The 24,803-nt window shown below is 38.8% G+C and overlaps 1 protein-coding gene across 4 annotated transcripts in view; it reads left to right on the top strand.

The window, feature by feature from the left end:
* The window catches only part of slc23a2 (solute carrier family 23 member 2), a 36,186-nt gene extending 11,721 nt beyond the window's left edge, over window positions 1–24,465 (top strand). The window contains exons 2-16 of one of the 4 annotated variants that reach the window (XM_030416905.1): window positions 1,560–1,608; window positions 4,073–4,302; window positions 5,555–5,653; window positions 6,986–7,102; window positions 8,588–8,745; window positions 14,115–14,203; window positions 14,451–14,518; window positions 15,499–15,680; window positions 16,392–16,512; window positions 17,204–17,360; window positions 18,297–18,444; window positions 18,574–18,679; window positions 18,902–19,169; window positions 19,662–19,757; window positions 20,198–24,465. In XM_030416905.1, the coding sequence (XP_030272765.1) occupies window positions 1,560–1,608; window positions 4,073–4,302; window positions 5,555–5,653; window positions 6,986–7,102; window positions 8,588–8,745; window positions 14,115–14,203; window positions 14,451–14,518; window positions 15,499–15,680; window positions 16,392–16,512; window positions 17,204–17,360; window positions 18,297–18,444; window positions 18,574–18,679; window positions 18,902–19,169; window positions 19,662–19,757; window positions 20,198–20,475 (2,166 nt within the window). In that variant the 3' untranslated portion in view covers window positions 20,476–24,465. Of the gene's footprint in view, window positions 1–1,559; window positions 1,609–4,069; window positions 4,303–5,554; window positions 5,654–6,985; window positions 7,103–8,587; window positions 8,746–14,114; window positions 14,204–14,450; window positions 14,519–15,498; window positions 15,681–16,391; window positions 16,513–17,203; window positions 17,361–18,296; window positions 18,445–18,573; window positions 18,680–18,901; window positions 19,170–19,661; window positions 19,758–20,197 lie in introns of all 4 variants that reach the window. The other 3 variants (XM_030416904.1, XM_030416906.1, XM_030416907.1) reach the window with 3 other exon arrangements.
* Window positions 24,466–24,803: the final 338 nt, after the last annotated feature.

Here is a 24,803-nt window from a genome sequence, read left to right as displayed (position 1 = left end):
TGACAGACAGCAACATGTTGATGTCCGTTTTGAGGCATTGTGAACCGGAGCCAAGTTTTGAGACTGCGGAGGACACTAAAACTTCTTTCTGCCTCAGAGGATGAAACAGGGACTACCAAAAGCAACCTGACCAGGTTTTTCACTCGCTCAAATAGTTTACATACCTCTACAGGCAATCCACGAATGATCCCTGCAGCCTCTGCACTGTTGCTAAATGAGTAGTTCAGGCAAAACGTAGAAAGCTGCACTGAAAGTGACCCTCTGTTCAACTTCAACAATAAGGTATAGAAAAATACTGATGGGAAAGCTAGTGCAATATTAAAATCATGTTTGTTATAATTTAAATTAAACCATGTTCACTTCTTATCATGTTCAAACCTTCCTCTCATGATCAACAAACTAAAATCACCTCACCCTTCATAATAGCACCTACCTGCAACTCTGCAGTGCTGGCTCTCCCTGCATCACCCTGACCAGTGTTAGTCAAGAACAAGCGAAAAACACACAGACAGACTAACTCCTTTCTAGGTGTGAGACATGTGTATGTGTAATATAATTATCCTCATGGACAAAATTCTTATCAACTCACATTTCCTTTCTTTCTTTCTTTCTTTTCTTCCCCATGAGAAAGAAATCACTTAAACTGAGCTGCTGCTGTCTTTTCATCTTAATACTTCCAACCTGTAGCCAGCTGTAGACTCCGCTTCCTAAACAGTCTGAGCTGTGAGGGGGCGGGCTGGTGACAAGACGCAGTGTTGCGCTTTCAAAATAAAAGCAAGTGAGTAAAAGATTTCAAAATAAAATACTTTTTTCTTCCGCGGTATAATTTTTGGGTGGAACAAATGCGCCTGTCTCCAATATTGAAGGGGACGTGTCCCTCCCCCTCCCACCCCGGTTCCTACGCCCTTGATTTCTGGAATGAGACATTGCTGTTTGACACTTTGAACACCATGAGCACAGTGCCATCTGGTTCTATATTTGAGAGAAGGCAGACATCGTGACAGCTGGTTTCTCCAAAACTCGAACCAAAACAATCAAGATAGATAAGTAACTCTACAGGCAAGAGGTAAAATATGTATTTTTGATTTTGGGGGTGATTTGATTTTTGATCATGACTGGGAAAGTAACTTGACTGTAGTTTTACAACAATAATGCAGTGGTCATCCATAACTCTTAACTTTCCTTATATAGAGATTACCTTGGCTTGCTACACTCACAGGTGGACTGGCTTAATTTGTCTCCTCTCACTACATGCACCCTCTATAGGTGGAATACTCACTTGCAGCACAGTTCACTTCTACTGCTTTCCTAAAGCTGGATTTCACCTGGGAATCTGAATTACAATCACCACATCAGTCACACTACACACTAACTTTTTGCTTGTGATTGAATGCTGTCTGTCAAATTAACTTATGTCTCACCTCCCTCCTCCTCCTCCTTATCCTCGACCCTTCTGCCTCTCTCTTCTCTGCCTTCTCCCCCATCTCTTCTTCTCTTTCCTCTCTTTCTCTTCCTTTTTCTGCCTCCTCCTTTCCCTCTCTCTTGCCCCTTCCACACAGATGCTCCCAGCCGCCCAGCTTGAAAGGAGTGATGGGATGTGTCAACTAGGTATTACACCTATCCCAACATTTTTACACCTCAAGCAGGCAGACTGGCTGGGTGGGAAAGGATATTTTGGCATAACATTTAAAAAAAAATGGGTAGGGTAAAACTTCCAAGCTTGACTCAGACTGGCCATTTGTGTTATTATGGTCAGTGATTTCAAGCTCCAAGCTATCAGGGGCCTGTTTCAGAAAGTAGGTTCATCAAACTCTTAACTTTAAACCTGAACTCTGGGTTGTCTACCCCTGAGATGGGAAACCCACTTTTCATTTCCAGAAAATATCAGAATATGTTAATTCAAATTTGAGTATGTTCACTCTGATCTAAGCGTGTGTTTTGGGAATGAAGAAAAGCTATCATCAGTGGAGCTCAGGTACTATGATTACCCATGATAATGGGTAGATAAAGAGCAGCGCCTGCATTTAATTCAGTGGAGTTAGAAATATGAAGGCATGCTGATTCGACCTATGAGTGTAGAGAGGAGTTGATAAGTCAACAATCAGCATAGTCCATGCATTCATCATTTAGCCTTGAATTTCTTTAATGGATGATTAAGTGCTGGAATCCTACTTTATGTTACATTTGATGTTTAAATAACTTGTATTTATTCAGCTGTAACCTGATGGGGATATAATGCAGGCAGAAAAAACGAAGGATCAAGACTCAGGTTCAAACTGACTATACATTTTTAGATGTCTATTTTACATTTAGAAATAGGTCTCAAGCCATATGTATTTAAAAATGTGTGAATTTAAATATACTGTAGTTATTGACAATTTTCATCTATTTATGATGTCACACTCCTACCATTACCGTCTAGACAGCCACATAATGAAAAGGGGGAGTAATTAAAACAGAAAACAAACATATGATATTTTTTATATAACATATATATGTTTTTATATAATTTTACTGCTGTAATGCATAACCAGTGTTTTTCTATCTAAAACACAGAGTTTGTTTGGTAACTTTGTTTCGGATGAATGAAATTACCCTTGAATAATGAAATAACTTTGTATCCAATGGGACTGATGAAAGTTATTGGGGTTTTTTTACAAGTTCACTCTCCACTCATCTGTATTTGGAGGCTTAGTTCAACATTTGAAGGTATTTCCTCAGTGATCCATCATCCATCATGTCCTTGTGTTTCAACACTACTTCTTGGATCAACCTGTCAGTTGACCCTGAATATCTAGTGCAGTATTGGTGTGTGTGATGTAGTTTCATTTACAGTAAAACATCATGGTTCATGAACTGGTTAATTCAGCTGTCTTAATGAGCAAAGATGATACACAAGAAGAAGAAGAAGATGATGTTGTTAAAACACCAAAGTACTGTTATTTTGAAATGTGAAAACATCTTTTCAATTCTATCAATTCCAGAGGGTGGTGTCAGATGTCACCTGAGATATCATGTTTCTCTGATGCCCAATACTGAATTTGTTCACCATGTAGCTGTGTTATGTAGAAGATATTTATTATTTATATATATTGTACACCAAACCAATAGTACTCCCATGAAGGGAAATGCTTCCAAGCAGTTTTGTTTCATAGAAGAATAGATGCAGAAACACTCAATATTGACCGTTGACATGTTGTTGTGTCTTTTTATTGGGTTTGGCAGGTAGCTGATTGACAGCTTTACAACCTGTCTCTTACTTTTGATTACATTACCATCCATGAGTGACAGTGATATACACAGTGACCAGAAATTATCCCTGCTCAGATAAAGTGACATCCCTTTCTCTACCTCGAGCACCTTTTATGCCATCTCTCAACTGTGATCATTCTGTTCCTCCTTTCTGTCAAACGTTTTCATGTTTGACTCATTTTAGTTAATTTTAGTTAATTTTTTATGCTTGCATAATCTTGCCTCTATTTGTTTCTTATTCTCTTCTTGTGTCAGGCATGTCGATCACCTGGATTATTAATCGCAGTGTAGGAATTGTTCTCATAAAGGCAGCTCATTATCTCTTGATAATTGTTTTAAAGGCTGCAACTAACATTTTTGCTGTATTTTCTCGGTTATTTGGTTAATTGTTTGGTCTATAAAATAGCAGATTTAGATAATAATGAAAAGGCTTTAAAGTCCAAGGTCTTTAGATGGTTCATTGTGTCTGATAGTCCAAGACACCAAGATTCTCAGTTCCCTCAAGACAAAGGAATCCAGCACATCCTTTTATTAAAGAATTTGAGAACTATTTTAAAATCAAATCAAAGGAGCTAAATCTTGACATTTGTAAATTTGTAACAGGCATGTTGATTTCTTTCTTGATAAATGTTGGAGGAGTAGGTATACTTTTGTTTTCCAGAACAGACGAGACAAAATAAAAAAAAAAGTAAAGTTTCTCATCAACATGAAGTAGGGCCTGTGACAAGGTCTTCACAATGAACTTAGAGAGATTAATATCTTAATTTCTAATGTCAGTTGTTAAACTATCATGTTTATCTGTCTCTCTTTATCCAAGCAGGTGAGGCCGTCCTGGATGATGTAATTGGACTGAAGGATTCATCTGCAGTGTTCACACCGGAGCGAGACAGAGGAGGGACAGGAGAAGAGGAGAAGGAGGAGGAGCAAGACAGTGAAGACACAAGGATGGGTGTGGGGAAGAATACCACCTCCAAGTCATTGGACAGCAGCAGTGAAGGAGGAAAATATGAAGAAGAGACCAAACATGGAGCAGATTTCTACCCTATTCCGGTATGCGACTGTTTAATGGCATTGATAATGTTTTAAAATATTGACATGGATAAAAAACCAAAGAAGCATCATGAATATGCCTAAGGGAAGCTTAAGTAAATAACAATTGAAAAATGTTTTGTCAATAGTCACCACCCTTTATAATTACTTCTCCACCCCATCACTCACTTTCATTAAGTACACCACAAACTGTAAACCTCATGGCCAGTTGCTACATGCTGCTGCTTGTTGGTCTGTTCACCTCCTTTGTTTGGCCACTTGGCACCAAGACGAAGCTTCATGTGCGTCAAAAGGCAAAATGGCAACTATTTCCTTAATCTGCTGTTCATACTGCATCCCGGTCCCTGGGTAAGAAATGGAAAATGTATTCAATTGTTGGATTTATTTGTACTCATCTACATTACAGAAGGAAATATTTGCTCTTTTTACTTTTAACTCTTTGGCATTTAGCAGTTGAAGAATAAGAGATTCCCCTTGACAGTTGGTAAAGATGAATACCAGATTAAAAATCCAGAAAACCTGCATTCACATTTCATTTGAGTTCACCAAATCAACCATATCAACATTATAATTTGATAATGTTTGCATTTTATTATCAGCTTCCAGTGCCCTCCCACTGTTCCCCATACTGGTATTAGGAACTGGTTCAGTTGAACTCAAAGGGAAGGAAATATACAAGAGATGTTAATGACCATGTTTGTCAGCCAGCCAACAATATGTACAAACTCTGTGCATCATCCTCAATGCAAACTGTATTACTGTATTTAAAAAGTAACTACACACCCACTTAAAAGAACAACCATCAACATGGAAAAAAATATTAGGTAAAAGGTAAGCAAGAAATGGTGTTAACTGCTGTAAACAATGCGTCTCGATCAGATTTGAAAGTTATCACAGTTTGACAAACTACGATTCAAGGATGGGGGCAGGGAGCGTTGGGAGGTGTCCACCCACATCTCATAAGAGGTTGTTAACATTCTTTTTTATAAACATTTCATGACATGAGAAGCCCCAAATACTTGACTCGATGTTATCATTTGGCTTGTCAGTTCAATAGGATTTCAAATGGTAGATGGCATGTTGAGTCATTAAACCACCCATGAAATACAGATTTTTACGAAGTTGGTAAGAAATATCAGTGTCAACACCAGCATTGATCTATAATTTGGTGTACAGCTTTAAAACGTTTGCGCTACCCGTGATTGCCTTTATGAAAGAATAAACAACAGCATGTGTGTTTGTGTGTGCCTAGGTGGTAGTAAATGGAGTGGGCGCTGCCAGTGGAGACCAGGATACTGAGAACACAGAGCTGATGGCCATCTACACTAAAGAAAATCAAAGAGCAGAAAAGGTAACTTGGAAGAAAAAAAAAATGAAGAAGTGAAATACAATCCTTATGTCAACATGGCTGCTAGTCTCCTTCCACAGAAGGCTTTGTTTAAGCAGACTGACACACAGTCACATGATTCAAAAAGCTTACTCATCATGATCAGTCCAAATCACCATTTGACTGACTTTCCTTTTCCCCTAAGATTTATAACCCAATATATATACCCATGGTTACCATAGAAACAACAAGTGTGGTTTAATACTACAGCAAATACTCTTTAAGCAGCTGCTGGTCTATCCGCTTATAGTGCAACCAAAAAGCAGCTGTTGGTCTATCCGTTTATAGTGCAACCAAACAAACTTGCATTTTGTCAATCAGTTATAAATGGTTAAATCCACTATCTGATATCATGCTGTCTTGTTGATGCATTTTTAATTAATGATTGTGTTCAGTGTTAACTTCAGTGATAAGCACATTTCCTTTCCTGTGGCTGCTCCATAATAAAACCACCCAGCATTTTGCCAATTAAATGGTTTTAATGTGATGAAATAACAGCAAGAACTATTCAGTTTGAATTAGCAGCAACTTAATACAGCTCTGATGCGGCTGTGAGGAGAATGAACAGTCAACAGTGACGGTGTGTAAAAACTCCAGCTTCCAAAGCAACAGACCAATTAATTTTCAAAGGAAGCTAGTGATATGAAGGCCCAAAGTGAAACCCAACACTTGTTGCTGTGTAATGCTAGTGGGTGACACAAAACAAAGCTTTCAACAATGACTTGGCAACAGTCTAGTTATCCACGCTTGGCAGTTTTGTAATGTGGTCACTGGTAGTGTGAACATAACATGAGGAGTTTTTGAGTGTGTGTGTTTTTGTTTCAGAGCTGTTTTGTAGTTGTCTCTTGTATGTGTGTTTATATTTGTTCTAAAAGGTAAAAATTCACCAAACAAAACTGATAAGTTCAAAATGGAAAATGAAATTAACCATTATAATAGCTCAAGTTTTTAAGTTGGAAAACTCAGTTTGATTTTGTAAGCATGCTACACTATTTAACTACAAAACAGTAACAGAAACATACTTCCACTGCAACTAACAAAGGAAATGACATGTGGAGCAGAAATCAGAGTCTGGCTGATTAGACTGTTGCCATGTATTTTTCTTCTTTTATTGTCACCATGACTGTGCATTTTTCTTTGCTGAGACCCCTTATTCTGTAGGCCTCTGCTTAGACATGCTCTTCTTTTTTTATGATTTGGGTGTGGCTACTATTTTACTGTACAGACAATGTTCTTTCCAACTTTTACAATACAAGGTAACCATTACAATTATTATGTTTCTTTGTGTGTGTATAGAGCTCAATGTCCGAGACTTTGGACAGCACAGACAGTTCAGACGCAAGGAGGTTGGATATGATCTATACCATTGAGGACACCCCACCCTGGTATCTGTGTGTGTTCTTAGGCATGCAGGTAAATCTACAATCTGAACTGTTTTTTGTTCTTCACAAAGCTGCATTGCATGCATTACATACAATTTGTTTTATTAGTCATCAGTATATTTTCTTTACCTGACAACTGATGGATGGTGATGTTTACACTGGAAATATGGACTGAAAAAACATGCACCAACACATCTTGATTACTCAGGGTGTGTGAAATCTTTTACTGTGAGTGTATTTGTCATGTCAATGCAGTATTTATCATGATTCATTGCACAACTGGATGCTATACACAAAAAATAGGATTTTACTTACAGTAGTCAGCATGTTGGTGGTTCATGTCCTCACTGTGACACAACGTGCTTGTGTCAAAAACTGGACTGTTGTCCTTGGTCATCTCCCTCTGTCTCATATTTAACCTAGGAGATCTTAAAAATCAGTGAAATGGGGAAAATAAAACTTAGTTAGCACAGACATCTGCAAAGGCTGCACCATCCTTCAAATGTGTTATTGTAGCACTCAGAAAAATACACATGTCACAACTGTACAACTGGATATAAATCTGCATTAAACATTTAATATTTTAGAAGATTTTGGCTTAATCCTAAAAACAGTCTGAATGCTACTCAGTTGAATGGCCTGTCTGTCAGGACAGTTAAGCGAAGGTTAGGGTAATGAATTGTTTCAACTTGTCTGACAACAGATGAACAGAAATCAGGCTCAGAATAATGCTTGATTACTATATGAATTCATAATTCAAAAATACCTACCTTCAAACACAAATATTGTCCAAGCTAAGTAATGAAACAGTAACTTAACCACTACTGAAACTGCACATACACAGCAAGTTACAAACCATAACACTATGAAATATAGATATACAAATATATGGTCATCAAACTAGCCACCTATTAAAGGTGAATTGTGAGCATGTTGGGCTTGCTTGTTTCTTTGTTCAGAAAAGGTTTGCCACTGATGAGCAGACTTCCTTTTACATTCAACACCTCTACCCATTCCAGACCAGGTGGATTTTACACACATGGCACCGATTATGCTGATTGGCTGCTAGCTCATCTTTTTGTAGCATCTACAGTATCTAGAGTATCTAAATCCACTTTGGGAATAGTATGACTTCATACAGAAATTCATTGTAAATGAGTCAGACTGTTAACAGTTAGTTGAAAACTTTTTTGATTGCATGTCAAATCATGCTGTTTCCAGTGATGCCATCTTAAGGTTAAACGCTGTATAATTTTTCATGATCACTCAGTGTCTAAAATTGGTCAACATGTGTCGCAAGCAGTGAATCTGGTTTGAGATGCATAATTTATTCAAGAGTTATGGTCGGATGTCAAGTTTATAAAATCTGTATTTTTGCTTTTTCCTGTTGTGTTGTCCAATAATATACCACATTTTGTGAAGAGAACTGTGGTAATGGCTAAGTAATCACTTGTTCCTTGGCCCATATGGTATTCTTGTGTTGAATTCATTTAAATGTTGCCTCTCGTCTATGCAGCACTACTTGACGTGTTTCAGTGGAACTATCGCTGTGCCGTTCCTCTTGGCTGAGGCAATGTGTGTCGGCTTTGATCAGTGGGCCACCAGTCAGCTCATAGGGACCATCTTCTTCTGTGTAGGGATCACCACCCTGCTACAGACTACACTGGGCTGCAGGTACAAACAAACAAAATACGCTCTCCCAGTTCTTTTATTGGTCATATGTTGTATTCTATCTCTCACCTCCTCCCTTATATTCCCCCTCTTTTTCCACTCTCGCCCTCTCATCTATAAGCACCACTTAAAGATGAGGGACATATTTGATGCAGTTCCTCTTTCTCCATCCTTCCTCTTCATGTTACTTGGTGTGTGTTTGTGTTAAGTGTGTTCGCACAGAAGTAAGCGGGTCCTTACACGTCCTTTTTTTGTCATGGTTGAAAGTTCCTTATTTTGTTCATGTGACTGCAGTTGCTCTGTGTGACTGAGAAGTTCACTTTTATAAGGGTAGAAAAAAGAAAGTAATAAGTTACATATTTTCTGAATTAAGACACAAGAACAGAATCTCATTAGATTCCAGAAACCGAAGCTATGATGTGATGTTTGATTAAAGGCAAGAGGGATGAGTAAGTTGTCTTTAACACATTCATTTGAGACGAGCTATATGAATTACACTGCATATTCAATCAGTCATTAATCACACAGCCATATCTTTGTTGGCAGCTGATTGATGGAGGGAAGTCCCATCTTTAAGCCATACATATGCCGTGTGATCTCATATTTCCCCTGTTTCTCCAGTGTTTTTCATTCAGTTACTTTAAGGCATTTGTCAGTCAGTTATAAATGGTTAAATCCACTATCTGATATCAAGCTGTCTTGTTGATGCATTTTTAATTAGTGATTGTGTTCAGTGTTAAAGGGATAGTTCGGGTTTTTTGAAGTGGGGTCATATAAAGTACATATCTATAGTCGATCTGTTTCCTACCGTAATCACCGATCAGCGCAGCCTCAGTTTGGAGAAGTAGAGAGCTGCTCCAGCCCAGACGCTCAGCTTTGTACTGCAGTGAACGGGGTCCAGCAAAAAAGCGAAATTAATCACCTAAAACAAGGCTCACGTAAAAATGTTTACATCAGTTCAAGTGTACATTGTATAGGTAAAATTCACACCGCTTTACATCGGCGTCAGACCGCGCTTTCTTTTGGCACTACATTTTCTCAACTGCAGAACCCCCGTATCCCTACACACTAGCGTAACTGGGCAACAGCTGATCTGCGAGCGGCGGAATATGAGTTGCTGGACAAGAGGTTTACTTTCGATAAAAATGAAACTTAACTCTCCGTATCCTTCCGCATTAGCGCTCATGCGTAGGCTGGAGCGGCTCTCTACTTCTCCAAACTGAGGCTGCGCTGATCGGTGATTACGGTAGGAAACAGGTCGACTATAGATATGTACTTTATATGACCCCACTTAAAAAAACCCGAACTATCCCTTTAACTTCAGTGATGAGCACATTTCCTTTCCTGTGGCTGCTCCATAATAAAACCACCCAGCATTTTGCCAATTAAATGGTTTTAATGTGACGAAATGACAGCAGGAACTATTCAGTTTGAATTAGCAGCAACTTAATACAGCTCTGATGCGGCTGTGAGGAGAATGAACAGTCAACAGTGATGGTGTGTAAAAAATCCAGCTTACAAAGCAACAGACCAATTAATTTTCAAAGGAAGCCAGCGATATGAAGGCCCAAAGTGAAACTCAACACTTGTTGCTGTGTAATGGGTGACACGAAACAAAGCTTTCAACAATGACTTGGCAACAGTCTAGTTATCCACGCTTGGCTGTTTTGTAATGTGGTCACTGGTAGTGTGAACATAACATGAGGAGTGTTCTATGAATGGTTTGTTTATTGGTAGGCAATCTCAGTCCAGTGTGGGAGTGGTGCACTACATCAATAACAATTAAAAATGAAATATACAACCTTTTTTTGTTTTATTTTGTGTGCTTTTGTTTCAGAGCTGTTTATAGTTGTCTCTTGTGTGTGTGTTTTTTTATATAGGTCTTCTAAAAGTTGAAAATTCACCAAACAAAAGTAATAGTTGCTAAACATCCAAAAAAACATTAAAGTTCAAAATGGAAAAGGAAAATCAACCATTAATAATATCTCAATCTTTTAAGTTGGAAAACTCAGTTTGATTTTGTAAGCATGCTACACTATTTAACCACAAAACAGTAACAGAAGCGTACTTCCACTGCAACTAACAAAGGAAATGACACGTGGAGCAGAAAGCAGAGTCTGGCTCATCAAACTGTGGGCATGTATTTTTCTTTTTCTTATTGTCACCATGACTGTGCATTTTTCTTTGCTGAGACCCCTTATTCTGTAGACCTCTGCTTAGACACGCTCTTTTTTAATGATTTGGTAGTGGCTGTTATTTTACTGTACAGACAACATTCTTGATCAGCTGAACAGATCAGAAACCAAAGCTATGAAGTGATGTTTGATTAAAGGCCAGAGGAATGAGTAACTTGTCTTTAACGTTAATTTGAGACAAGCTATATGAATTATACTGCACATTCAATCAGTCATTATTCACACAGCCATATCTTTGTTGGCAGCTGATTGAGGGAGGGAAGACCCTTCTTTAAGCCATACATATGCCGTGTGGGCTCATATACCCGTTTCCCCATAGTGTTTTTCATTCAGTTACTTTAAGGCACCTTAGTCAGTTATTTTTCCTGTTGTTCCTCTGCCCTGTCTCATTTGTTCCCACATTCTTTGATCCAGTACATGTAACCTGTTGATCTCTTTGGTTATGAAACACATATTTCATAAGAAAGGTGGTGAACTAATGATTCACCTGTTTCCATTCCGAGAGTTATGTCATCCCCATTAATCTCCAATGAAATAAAAACTGACAGGAGACCTTTCTTGTCACCATGAAGATCTTCCTATCATTTGGATCTGTGTTTTAATAAAGCCAGGTCATGATAATAAGACGTGTTATAACTTTTTTTCATGAAGGAAGGGCATTTCAGTGAGGTAAACTGTTCTTTCTATTTTTGTAATAAATCTAATCTTTCCATCATGCAATGGCAGATTCTGAGTGTTTCATTATTGTTACCGGAGAGCAGCAGCCGCCATCGCAGTTGCTGCTCCTGCCGAATCACCTCATTCAGACAAACCCAGACGGTCACAGATACTCGCTGTTCTTTTTTACATCAACTCCAAGGCCTTGACTGATGCCTTGATGACAGTGTTGTGCAAACACTGTCCTATCTACTTCTTTATTTTTTCTTTTCTGACTTTAAAATTCAGCGGGCAGTGCAGAAAGACTTTTGTGGAGAATAATCTGTATCTATATAACACAATTCCGATGACTGTAATTTTGCTGGCAAATCGTTCTCTGACCTCTCTGCTTTAAGGTTGAACCATGCAACAGTGAGGTTTATAATACTTTCCCAGTGTCCAGTTAAGGAATATGAAAGCAAACCATCTCAAATATTGTAACCTGCAAGAGCAATGGATGATTTGTTTTTTTATTTTTTTATCTATATTAATTTGTCAAGCCTTTACCTTCAATCACAGGAACTAGACTTAGGAGTTAAAGGAGTAAGCCACAGATTTAGTATTGGAATTCAATAAGAGGGGAGTCCAATGAGTAATCATGAGTAAAATGAATGCAGTGTCACTTAATATCACTAGCAGAAAAGGTTACCAGCCCAATATTGATAAATGATATCTGAAAAATGGCCTATTTTGGATATATTATTCATCGAGATTTTTAAAAACATTTTTTGATGTAAAAAGCTTATTTGCTTTATCATAGGAACAATAGCAGCGTTGTCTGTTCAGGGTAGCCTCCAGAAAATTCTGAAAGGGCAATGGCTCCCAAGTTGACATTTTCTCTTTCTTGCTTTTTCTCCCTCTGTCTCCGACACAAACAGACACATCTGTTTTGGCTTCAATATGAATGACTTTCCTGTCACACCAACAGCATACACTCCCTGAGGCAGTACTGAGTTGAGGTGACAGCCACTGTTTCTCTGTGGATTACTGTCTCCTGAGAATTTCCACTTAGTGACAACAGAGAAGGGAAGAAGTAAAATGCCAAAGGCATGCAGATACATGGCACTAAAACATGTCTTTAGTGATCTGATTGGTGGTCAAATACAAGTGTGATTGTGCCCAAAATGTGTTGCTGCACAAATTGGACTCTTACCACTACACACATTGAAGGACTATGTATTCACCAGCAGATCTCCAGACCTCTTACTGACTACTGACTCTGCTTGAATAATTTTTTTTTCAGTGATTGAAATAGAATAAAATGGATTAAACAAAAATTTTAATTCAATCAAAATACTAGAAATCATCTTGCGGTTGGTGTGATGTCATTGCAAGATCCATCTACATGTTCACATTCCACCACACCGACTACTCGACAGGCATTCCTACATTATTGCTTGAGTAACTCATTGGTCGGTACAATTTCTTCTTCGACGTGGCCTTCATTTTGATCTCAGTGTAACACCTGTAAAGTTCCATGACTGTGTCTACCATGGTCCTGATGCTACACATTGACTAAATCTGTCCACAACACTGACAGAAAGAAAGAAATCTGTACACCGGGCAAAACACTGTTGCAATAGGTGTCTCCAGACCACATTTTCACATGATGATACAGACTCACAAGGTTTATTTGCATATTTAGCAGGTCTTTTTTCCTGTTTGTCTGCCTGGAGGTCTTTTGCATAAATTATTCAATCTTGAGACCACAACTTACTTTTGAAGAGTATCCACGCCATTAATGTTTCTTTAAATGGACTTTGGAAACAACGAGCGGCTTCACACCCAATCAGGTCGGTGTGAAGGTGAAACTCAAAACAACCAGGTGTTCGACTAATTCCTGGATTCGTTATGAGTGTTCACTTCCCCTTTTTGAAAAAAATAGATATCGTCCGTCCTTTCGCAGGCTTATTCACAGCCTTTTATTTCTGTCATTGGCATTTTCACCAGTATGACATCAATACAGTTGATTTATTCTGTTAATCTCAGACCAGATCGAATGATAACCTTCTACTGTCATAACCACTTGTTACAGTTGTTATTTGTACAGGCCAGCCATACTGTAGAGCAGGATTTGGCCATTATCTCTATCGTTTTAAAGAAATTACTATTACAAAACATGTTTATGAGCTTGAATGAACTTGAAGGTTTGAGTGAAAGAGGAGGAAAATTAGGGAGGGAAGGAGGGAGGGAGGTAAATCTGTGCCAGCACCAACTATTCTTACTTTACCCCATCCTGTGATTACTTGAGCTTTTAGGTTACCCAACAAAAGGCCAGGGGGATTCTCACGCTTCACTATCAGAATTGGCATCGACTCGTTATCCCACAATGGTGACTTGTAATTAAAGTGCGGGCACCCCAGTTGTTCTACAAAGATAATCACCTTGCCTGCTGCTTAAGTTTAACACTCCCCATTGAGCATGTATGTGTTTATAGAGATTCATAACATCATTTCTTAAAAGTGTTTTTCCTTTGCTTAGGCTGCCTCTGTTCCAGGCCAGCGCGTTCGCCTTTCTTGCACCAGCCAGAGCCATCCTGTCACTGGACAAATGGAAATGTAACAATACAGGTAACACCCTTCTCTCTTTCTTCTGTAACTCTTAACTCATTCAATACAGAAATTGTTTTAACGCTGTGGAAAAAAACTGTTTGTATTTGTAGCTCCGAACACTGTCAGTGTCACAGGAAATACGGCAGAGAATTAAACGTGGTCCCTAATGGGACCAGCTGATTTATTTCTGTATACCCCAAGTGAATAACTAGAGCTATATTACTCATAGTGATCTAATTAACCTCTTATATTTTTCCATGACCAGAAGTTCCAGTATTTAACAGCACAGAGCTCTTCCACACAGAGCACATCTGGCACCCCAGGATACGAGAGGTGAGACAAAGATAAATGAAAGACTTAACATACTTAAAAGAAAGCTTGAAAAGCAAATCCAGGTAGACCTGTAAGAAAATTTAAACAGTACTGTACTCAAACAAAAGTGTACAACTCCTGACATTTACATTTAAAGCGTGGAAATAGGAACATCTCCTTCTGTGGCTTCAGGGTTTGGTCTTTAGTGACAGCAGCTGCTAATTTGTATTGACCTTTTTCCATTGACGCAAGCCAGCTGAGCAATTGTTTTTTTGTGTGACGTATGGACGGGACTAAACAGAATCAAATTGTTGAGTCAATGGGCGCGGGGCAGCGGGAACGTGCATGTGATAACAGGTGACAGAAGAGAACATGAAGACGGATAAGGATGAGACAAACAGAATCATCACTCAGAAGTAACAAATGGAAACTGGAACACTGGTGTTTGTGTAACCTCATCTCCATCCATGATGCAAAAAAAAGGTCCTTAGTTTTAAAATTTAATTCCAGAATTCAATTTTGTCTTGGTCGATGCTGATTCATTACTGCACAGCAAACTTTAGATGTAATTTATCAGCGCTGAGCTAAATCTGACACATTTCTTCTCATGATCAGTGTAGATACTAACAATCGCCTCATTTATAAACTGCGTAGACTTTGCTGTGAGATTAAGTGTCAGCGCTCATTTTGCCTGAAGGTTAATTAACCTTCAGGCAAAATGAGCACTAACATTATATTTCATTAAAAAGGATATTCATTTCGAGGCACTGCTATCTTTACAAAATGCTACAGAAAATGAACTGGAAGTGTTTATTTAGACAGCCTGCACCTGTGCTTCATGGGCTTGAGTTGTTGATTTTAAGAGGTCATAATTTAAAACTGCAGTAGTGTTTGATTTGATAGTTATGCTTCATTTAAAAAAAACAAAAAAAACCCATTTATTTTCATCATGTCATTGAACCCTTTTTGTTCTCGTCTTTATAATATGTTTGTTCTGTCAGATCCAAGGGGCTATCATTGTGTCGTCCATGGTTGAGGTGTGCATTGGAGCGCTGGGTCTGCCTGGGCTCCTGCTGAAATACATCGGACCTTTGACCATCACCCCCACCATTACCCTTATCGGCCTGTCTGGTTTCCAGGCTGCAGGGGAGAGGGCTGGGAAACACTGGGGCATTGCTATGCTGTAAGTATAGACTCTCGTGCAAAGAAAGGCATATTCATGTGTCAACAAAATTTTTTTAAGGAACATAAGATTAACTTCTCTTTTGTCACTTTGTATGTTCAGAATGTTTTGATGATCACGATTCAGACTGATCTCTGTTGTGTAGCAAGTTAAGAAGTGCATGTAAATGTCTTGGGGGCGGGGGGGAGCTGAAAATATACTGAACTTGCAGATGGAGGGCAGGACATTTTGCTGCTATTGATCTGCCTTAGAAACCTGTCAGCACTGGATACCACTAAAACTGACTTTAAACCACCTGACACCATTTTTCTCTGTCAGTAAGGAAACCGGCATTTTTCACAGCCACATGTTTCGTACACAAAAAGCTTAAACTGTACAAATACCAAAGATCAACTCATTGGGGAAGATCCACTTCAAAGCTGTGCTATTCATGTAGTGTGACATCAGTTCCTGCTGTGTCATGGCTGTTTACAGTGCAGCTGGAGGGCCTCTTCTCTCGCTCCACAGGGACAGAGAATATGTGCCTGTAATTGCCACTGATTTGCTTCTTCTGAGCCAGTTAAGATAATTGATTGGCTCTAACATCTCTGGGGTCCAAGTCAGACGTAGATGTGAGAAAATGGAACATGCTCATACAGAATTAGGTCTGTCACAGGAGAATGTACAGTGTAAAAAAATAACAAGATTTAATCTGCTTGTTTCTGTTTGCAGAACAATCTTCTTGGTGCTGCTCTTCTCTCAATATGCCAGAAATGTTCACTTCCCGCTGCCAGTATACAAAGCCAAGAAAGGCTGGACTCTCTATAGGCTACAGGTCTTCAAAATGTTTCCTGTAAGTTCACATACTGTGACTTCTCATAAAGGCTCATGCATACCTCTCAGCCTGCTCTCTTGAATCCTTTTTCTCAGTAAATATTCTCCTTTCTTTTAATGAATTGACCTTGGTATCTTTACAACTGCACACCTGCCTCCACCACAAACTGTGCTCCCATCTGATTCACAAATTATTCAACAGAACTAATCTCTTTCTCCCTAGAAGCTTAAGAGGTCCTTATGTAGCGTGCTGCTGTGCAGCGTGTAAATCAGTCTTTACCTGCCCTCTGCTGGTGATATATGAAATAATAAAAGTTAAACAAATAAAAGTCCACATCACAATTTCAAGTACTCAGTCTGATCTTTACATATCTCCTCTTAAGGCTTCCCATTGCTCTTTTGCCTTTTTAATAGGTCACTTTTAACAGTAACATTGTTGTGGACTTGATTTTGCCAACAGGCCAGAGACTTGGAAGCTGACAACATGGGGCAACATTTATGTGCTTTTTTTTTTCATTTAAGCTTGTTAATTAGATATTAAAATAATAAGTTTGAAGTCTCAGTGAAAAAAATGTTTTTGCCAACTGGGACCCAAAGATACACACCCTTATTACGATGTTGTTAGTTACTACAACCTACAATATAAACAACATTTCACTTTCTCTTTATTGTGAAAGTCTGACAAGTGTTTTCTTTTCTCTTGCGTGTAGATCATCATGGCCATCCTGGTGTCATGGCTGCTTTGTTTAATTTTCACTGTCACTGATGTTTTCCCACCGGAAGTAAACAAGTACGGCTTCTACGCCCGCACAGACGCACGGCAAGGAATCCTCGCTGCTGCACCATGGTTTAAAATCCCATATCCCTGTAAGTGTGTTTAGGAGGATGAGGAGCTGTTGGAAAGGATGCTGATGTTTATGCCTTCTATGTAGTCTGCCATTTGTGTGAAAAGGTTTTAATTTGTTTTGCTGCTATTCACTTGCGGTGTTTGAGTATTAAACATTTACCTAGTTATAGCTAAAGAAATGACGTGAGTGATGTGAAGGTTTAAGATTTGATTAGATTGACCTTTATTGTAATTGCACCGTAATTACCAGTACAATGAAATTAGTTTAACCAGACATAATTAACAATAAACAGATTGTGTCATAGTTATAAACTCCAAAGTATACAGCAGTGGTGAAATATGACTGGGAACTTTTACTTAAGTACTGTCCTCAAGTACCATTTTGAGGTATTTTTACTTGAGAGTTTATATTTTTTTGTTTCTTTATAGTTCCACCATACTATATTGCATATGCAAATATTATATTTCTTACTCCACTACAGTCATCTGTTTTTGCTACTTTTACTTAAATTAAAAATTGGAAATACTTTTTCCACCATCGCTGAACAGCACAGATGATTGCAGCCATGATACGTCAGTAATGTAATTATGGTATAGTCGCAGTCAAAAGTTTACATACACTTGTAAAGAACATGTATATCATGGCAGACTTCAGTTCAAATGATTTCTACAGCTCTCATTTTTCTGTGATGGAACGAGTGGAACACATTCTACTGTGTCACAAAAAAAATTTTTTGGCTTCAAAGCTGAATTTATTTAGTTTATGTAAACTTTTGACTGCGTCTGTGTGTCCAGCATAGATGGGAACCAATAAGTATCATTTACTTTGGAGTGAGTCTGACTATGTTACATAAAGCATAATGTACGGATAGTTAAGGGAGATAGCCCTGCTAGTGGTGATGAGTCAGAAAGTTTTCATCATTTTCAAGATATTTTCTGCGCTCTTACCTCTACAGTCCAGTGGGGCGTTCCGACTGTTACAGCCGCCGGTGTGATTGGCATGATGAGCGCGGTGGTGGCCAGCATCATCGAATCGATTGGAGATTACTACGCCTGTGCACGTCTCTCTTATGCTCCTCCACCTCCAATCCATGCAATCAATAGGTAGCTATTGATTGCATAAGTTTATCATATTTTTCCTCATTAAGTAATATTTCAATTTGTTGGTGAATAGTGCATGGGCAATTTACAGTCCGGAAGATATCATAATTAGGTTGTTTTTCTGCTGTGTAGGGGGATATTTGTGGAGGGTATTTCTTGTGTGCTGGACGGCCTTTTCGGAACAGGAAATGGCTCTACTTCCTCCAGTCCAAATATTGGCGTCCTGGGAATCACAAAGGTAACACACACCTGTGCTCATTTAAGTTTATTTTCATAACCTACCAGTTTTAGCTACTGTTTATCACTACAACAAGCCTCTTGGTTTCCTTCCGTCTCTGCATATTCCCATTTAGTTACTGTATGTAGTTTACCATGATAGTTTCTCTTCCATTACAACTAGCTGCACAGATGAATGACTGGCCTCCCTTTTGCTCTGCCTGATATCTGATTTGTCTTTCAGGTGGGCAGCAGACGTGTGATTCAGTATGGAGCTGCCATGATGCTCCTGCTGGGACTTGTGGGTAAATTCAGCGCCCTGTTTGCCTCTCTACCCGACCCTGTCCTGGGAGCTCTGCTCTGCACCCTGTTTGGTATGATCACAGCAGTGGGACTGTCCAACTTGCAGTTTGTCGACCTCAACTCCTCCAGGAACCTCTTCGTTTTGGGTTTCTCCATCTTCTTTGGTCTGATGCTGCCGAGCTACCTCAAACAGAACCCGCTGGTCACAGGTGAGTGGTTGGGAGAAATCTGTGCAAACTAGAGCTGGGGGAAATTGGCTGGAATCAACATCAAGATTAAGATGTTTATGTTTCCTCTAGCAGCTGCAACTTCCTGCGGACAGTATTTACACTTGTCCTTTTTTTACGACTTTCTAATTTTTCTGTACCAACTCTTTCTCATCTGCACCTCCAGCAGCAATTCTGTCTAAGTTTTGAAACATTTTCTCTGTTGAAGTTGAATACTCATGGATATAAACATTGCTCAAAACTAGGTGGAACAACTCAAGAATTGATTTTTTAAGTTATGGATAAACACCCTCAAAGCATGCAAGTACACACACTTACTAGTTGCTTTGCGTTATTAGTTGTTGATAACCTCTGTGAGGAAATTCATGTACTGATTGTACTGATATAACCGAAATTAGGTCAAGTAAGATATTTACTTGGATACCAAGACTTATTTTAGTTGGATACCAAGACTTGTTTCTTTATCTTTCTCAGGTATCATTGAAGTTGACCAGGTGTTGAACGTTCTCCTCACCACTGCCATGTTTGTTGGAGGCTCTGTCGCCTTTATTTTGGACAATACCATCCCGGGTAAGGCGTTTAATTTCTTTCACACTAGCTCTATCACTTGCCATACTAAAAATGCATGTTGCTATCCATTTTATGGCTGTATGATAATGCCAGTAAAATGATGTAGTTGTGAATACACAACACATTTTTAAGGAGGACAATCATAAGGATAGGATCACCTCAAGACTCCTGTGGGAGAGCTACAAGACTTGGCTGGGAGAAGGATGTCTGAGCTTAACCTGCTGGACCCAGTTAAGCAACATAAGATCAAAAGATAAATGATACTTTAGGGGGTGGTTTCCCTTTATGCATCTTTGACTTCTCATTCTTTATTATCAAACGGATTATAAGATTGTAGTAAAAAATGAAAACTCATCAGTACATTCTGTTTATCAGGTTCCTATTTATTAGTTTGGCATTTTAAGTTATTTGTGATTAATCTCTCCTCCGTTTCCCCTCAGGCTCCCCAGAAGAACGAGGCATCAAGAGGCTGAAACGTGGTGCTGGTCTCAGTGCAGCAGAACTGGAAGGGATGAGATCTTACGATCTGCCATTTGGAATGGACATCATCCGCAGATACCCCATCTTCAAGTACATCCCCATTAGCCCCACCTTCACAGGCTACCAGTGGGGGAAGTTACGAGAAACCTGCCGGAGAAGGATGGGACATGGGGATGTGGTGAAGGGAGGAGGAATAGGAGGGGAAGGAGGAGTGGCAGCGGGGGAGAGTCGGGTATAGCCAACGGGCGGGTGCTAAAGAAATCATAAATGTTGCTGAATTTGGGGAGCAAGGGATGGTACCCTTAGATAAAAGGATGGGAGAGTGGAGGACCGAAGCAGTGCAGGATTCGGGATTGTGTGGAAGAAAATGTGACGCACCAGCCGCCCCGTCTGTATGTGTTTTCTTTAGCTCGTGTCAGTCTTTTCCCACTTCCCACTATGCTATTTTAAGCATGCTATAGCAAGTCACAGCATGCTATAAAAGATGTCACCATGCAGAGGGTAGTTGGTGTGTGCGCATGTGTGTACAGTACGCAGCATGAAATGACAGGTTTGTGCATTAATTTAGCTGCACTTTAATCCAGATGGAGACAGATGGACGCCAAACAATGATTTACTGCTAACTTTTACTGCCCCTGTCATTTTGTGAAACATTCTTCTAAAAGCACACTTGATTTTATTATGTCAATTGAGGATTATGCAAAATTTCTGCGTTTTAATCATTCACCTCTGTCGTTATGCAACCACATTAGAGATACACATTACACGCACATGCTCACACACCAACAGCCCTACCTAACCTTAGCTTGAGCGCTACAATGCATGTCACGGCCATGCAAATTGATGGAAGTGGTTTGTCAGGTGCCCTCAGCCATGCAAAGTGATTGTGAAATTTGTTTTTGCACTATCTGCCTCCTGAGTTCACAACCGGACTGTCACTCCACAGCTCACGTCCCTATTTCTTCAGTAAAACAGCACATCACATCCACTTACGTCATGCTTAACAACCTCAAATCCTGCTTTTTTATGTGATAATATTCACAAGATCTCCACTATAAAATACCAGTTTACGACAACTTACTGTCAGTATTATGCAGTAGTCACCAATGAGACCAAAACTCTACTTGTCCTGAACACACCTTTGACTCATTTGGCTGTCAAATGGGACAGTAAATTTGTGCAAGATATTTATTTCCATTTGATAACCTCTAACCTCCTAACACATAAAGGCATTTACACAATGAAAACAAGCTTTTAATGATTCCTCTGCTGCTGTGATAACTGCAGTGCATTTGTAAAAGCTGCATTAATGGCACACAGTAATACAGTGGCCTTTTTAGAAAGACTTTGAAACCTTGTTTACATAAATATGAAGCTTAAAACAAGATGATTGAGAACAGGAAAATTACCTGAGGTCTCTGATCTTCTGTGTGGCTATTGCCTCGAAAAGGCTGCATCATAAAATAAAACACCCCTGCCACCATCCAAACCCACTTGGTCAGCCCTTGCATAATTATACGAAGAAAAAAAGATATTGGTTTTGTTTAAATAAGAAGTGTTTAAGTTTAACAAGAGGGCTTTTGTTCTTTGGACGGACCCACAGATGATGCAGTGTGTGTTTTTTGCAACAGCCAATTATAATGGTCACTGATGTCAATAACATCCTCGCCTATTTAATGGTGTTGATGACTTTCCCTTACATTCCTCCTCCTCCTCCCATCCTCAGTCATCCGTACGCCTCCCACTCTCAACCCGCTTCAGTTAGTTCACTGCTGATATATATTTTTTTTGTTTTCTGTTCATGTCTGTTGTAGTTCAACAGAAATAGAAATAAAAATACCACAGAAGAATTTACAACAACATAATCTTTGTAAATGTAGAAATTAAAAGCAACACAATGATAAAATAACAGCGAAAAAAATCTATTAAATACTTCGCCCAACTAAGATATTTACTAAACCAAAATATTAAAAGCTCTTTATCGTTATTTCCTCTTTTGTTATGTTACCGCAACCAAATTGTTTTATTTAAGCATTGGCAGTTGTCACTATCAAAAAAGAAATCAAAATTAGTTTGAAATTTCATCCCAATTTTTCTCTCCTTTTTATCTTTTTTTGCTCTAGTTATTTATTTATTTATGAGAAAAGAGTTGATGTTTAATGATAACCTAAAGCAGGTTTATGTGTCTGTTGCACAATATTGAAAGACATATTTATTAGTTTACTTGTTCACGCCCAGTAAAGATTGTTGTGATGGTGAACGACCTCTGCTCTCAGCCTCAGCTACAGTTGGTGCTTTTAGAAACTCACCTGGGGACAGCAGCTTTTTTGAAAGAAAGCATTCCATTTATATGATGTTATTTTTAAAAAGAAAAGAAAAACACTTTTTGTTGAACTGGACAATTGAGTCAGAGGGCCTTTTTACTACAAGTACTGTTTGCACATGTAATGGTGCCAAGAACATCGGGGTCAGCGTGAGTAATCTTCACTAACAGGAAACCCTAACAGTTGGAATGTTTATTCAGATTTATAGACAAGTATGAACATTTTGGTTTGATGACCGAAAGATAAGTGGATTTGTGAAAGAATATTTTTGGGCCTGAATCTATGATACCCTGGTTAGCTAAAGCCCCATTTATGACCTCAACGCTATGTATGATACACTTGCAACTCAGTCACTTAGTGTTCCCAACACAAACATTTGTGGAAAAAAATCTAAAATACATTTGGGTGGGTTTTTTTTTCACTGACAAGAACTGGTCGCTCATATCACTAGACCATAGCGATATGACCGACTCACAGGGGGAAAAAATAGTGCTGAAGACACAAAAGAGGCTAGCTTGCAACAACTGATGTGTGCAGAAACTGTAATTCTAAAACCTCATCTACCTTTTGGCTGTGCTCAGGACCGGCATCTGGATAGCCACAGACGTGGCAGTGTTATGAGATGGTTGTTAAAATTTGCTGTGTGGTAATGTCACACCAGCTGATGTTTCTGTCTTTCTTGCCCATGCTGCGTAACCCTGCTCCAGGGACAGGTGATAATCAAGTAGAGGTCAGGGAGCAGTCACCTCTCTCTTGGAGCGGGAGCAGTTTTTGGCACCCCTCAGCAGTTGGCCTGCACACAAAATAATCACATGCACAAAATGTGACCTTGTTTTCTTTGTCATTTAATGTTCATGCAACCAGCATTTACTTCTCCCATCACATCCTCCCTTAACTCTCCATGAACTCTCTCTTTAACCCACCCCCAGTCCTTCAGTGAAAATATATTGGTGTCCTCTCATGTTTAGTGTACCTGGTTTTCTCCATGGGAATTCTTACTGTTGATGTTTCAGAATGCAGGAGAAGACACTGGCTGGCCACCTTTTATCAAGAGCCTTGGTCATTGGCAGCTGAATGAACCTGCCTTATTACTTAAAGATATCTGATGTTCATTTTGCTGCTGTGTCTAATGATAGCTTATTCTTTTTTTAACCTTCAACCCTCCAGTTTATTGTACTCTCCGTCTCATTTTAAGGATCTTATACACATGCATATGTGTTTCTCACACAGCTGTTACAAAATAAGTTGAGTTACAGTATAAACTCCTTGGATTTCACAATCCTAAACTCTCCTTGATGGTTGTCTGGTTTGAATTACATACAAGTCAGTTTAAGCAACAGATAGCTCTTAGGAAGGTGGCCATAAGGTGTGTAATACAAAGACATCAATCCCTTTCAGTTATTTTGAAGGGGCTGCTACCTGAAGAATTTACTTTTGTGTATTAAGTGTTTTATGTATTTCAGTGGTTTTGTTTTTTATACATTATTTTCATGTTTTTGCAAGCAAATATTTGTAAGAAACAAATCATAACTTTTAATCTTAAATCATGCTGGAAAGCGCACCATTTTCTTGTACTTTTTATTTAAAAAGTAAATACATTTTGATCCTATTTTGAATCTGTGGTTGGGTGAAATCTTTTATCTTTGTTTGTTAGGATCTTTTGCATATTGTATTTTTTTACTCTAACATTGCTTTCTGTCCATGTTAACACATTACCAGTATAAATGAAAGAACGAGCTGAGAAACTTTAAATAGATGTGAAAACAAAACAAAAAAAAAAATGTATATTTAATGGAGTAAAGTTTGCTAAACGTCCTGGAAGAGAAAATGTGTAAACTAATTGTAGCACCAAAATGTTTTATTCTCTGTTCCTAAAACTATTTAATAAGACGTTACAGAATGAATGCAGTCTTTTGTCTTTATTGGTCATAACTGTGGTTGTGACAATAATAATGAAATATGTAGTCAGTCACCGTTGATTTAACTATGACCCAAAAATAATGGGTTGCCCAAATATTGATGTTGACCTATGATCTAAACACTGCTCACCATCAGGTTTTCATAGCTTTCATAGAAAAAACTGCCACCTTTTCCTGTAGTTACATGGTCCTATTTGATCACTGCTTTGAAAATACAGGAGGCCTGTGTAACCATGGTAGAAGTAGCTATATTCATGATCAATAGATCTTACATTTCTAATCAGGTCACAGAACACATTGTAACACTTTTAAAGGACATGAGA

This window comes from Sparus aurata, chromosome 5 (assembly GCF_900880675.1).
Source record: "Sparus aurata chromosome 5, fSpaAur1.1, whole genome shotgun sequence".
In the NCBI taxonomy this organism is placed as follows: domain Eukaryota; kingdom Metazoa; phylum Chordata; class Actinopteri; order Spariformes; family Sparidae; genus Sparus; species Sparus aurata.
This window is presented reverse-complemented; position numbering and strand designations above follow the sequence as displayed.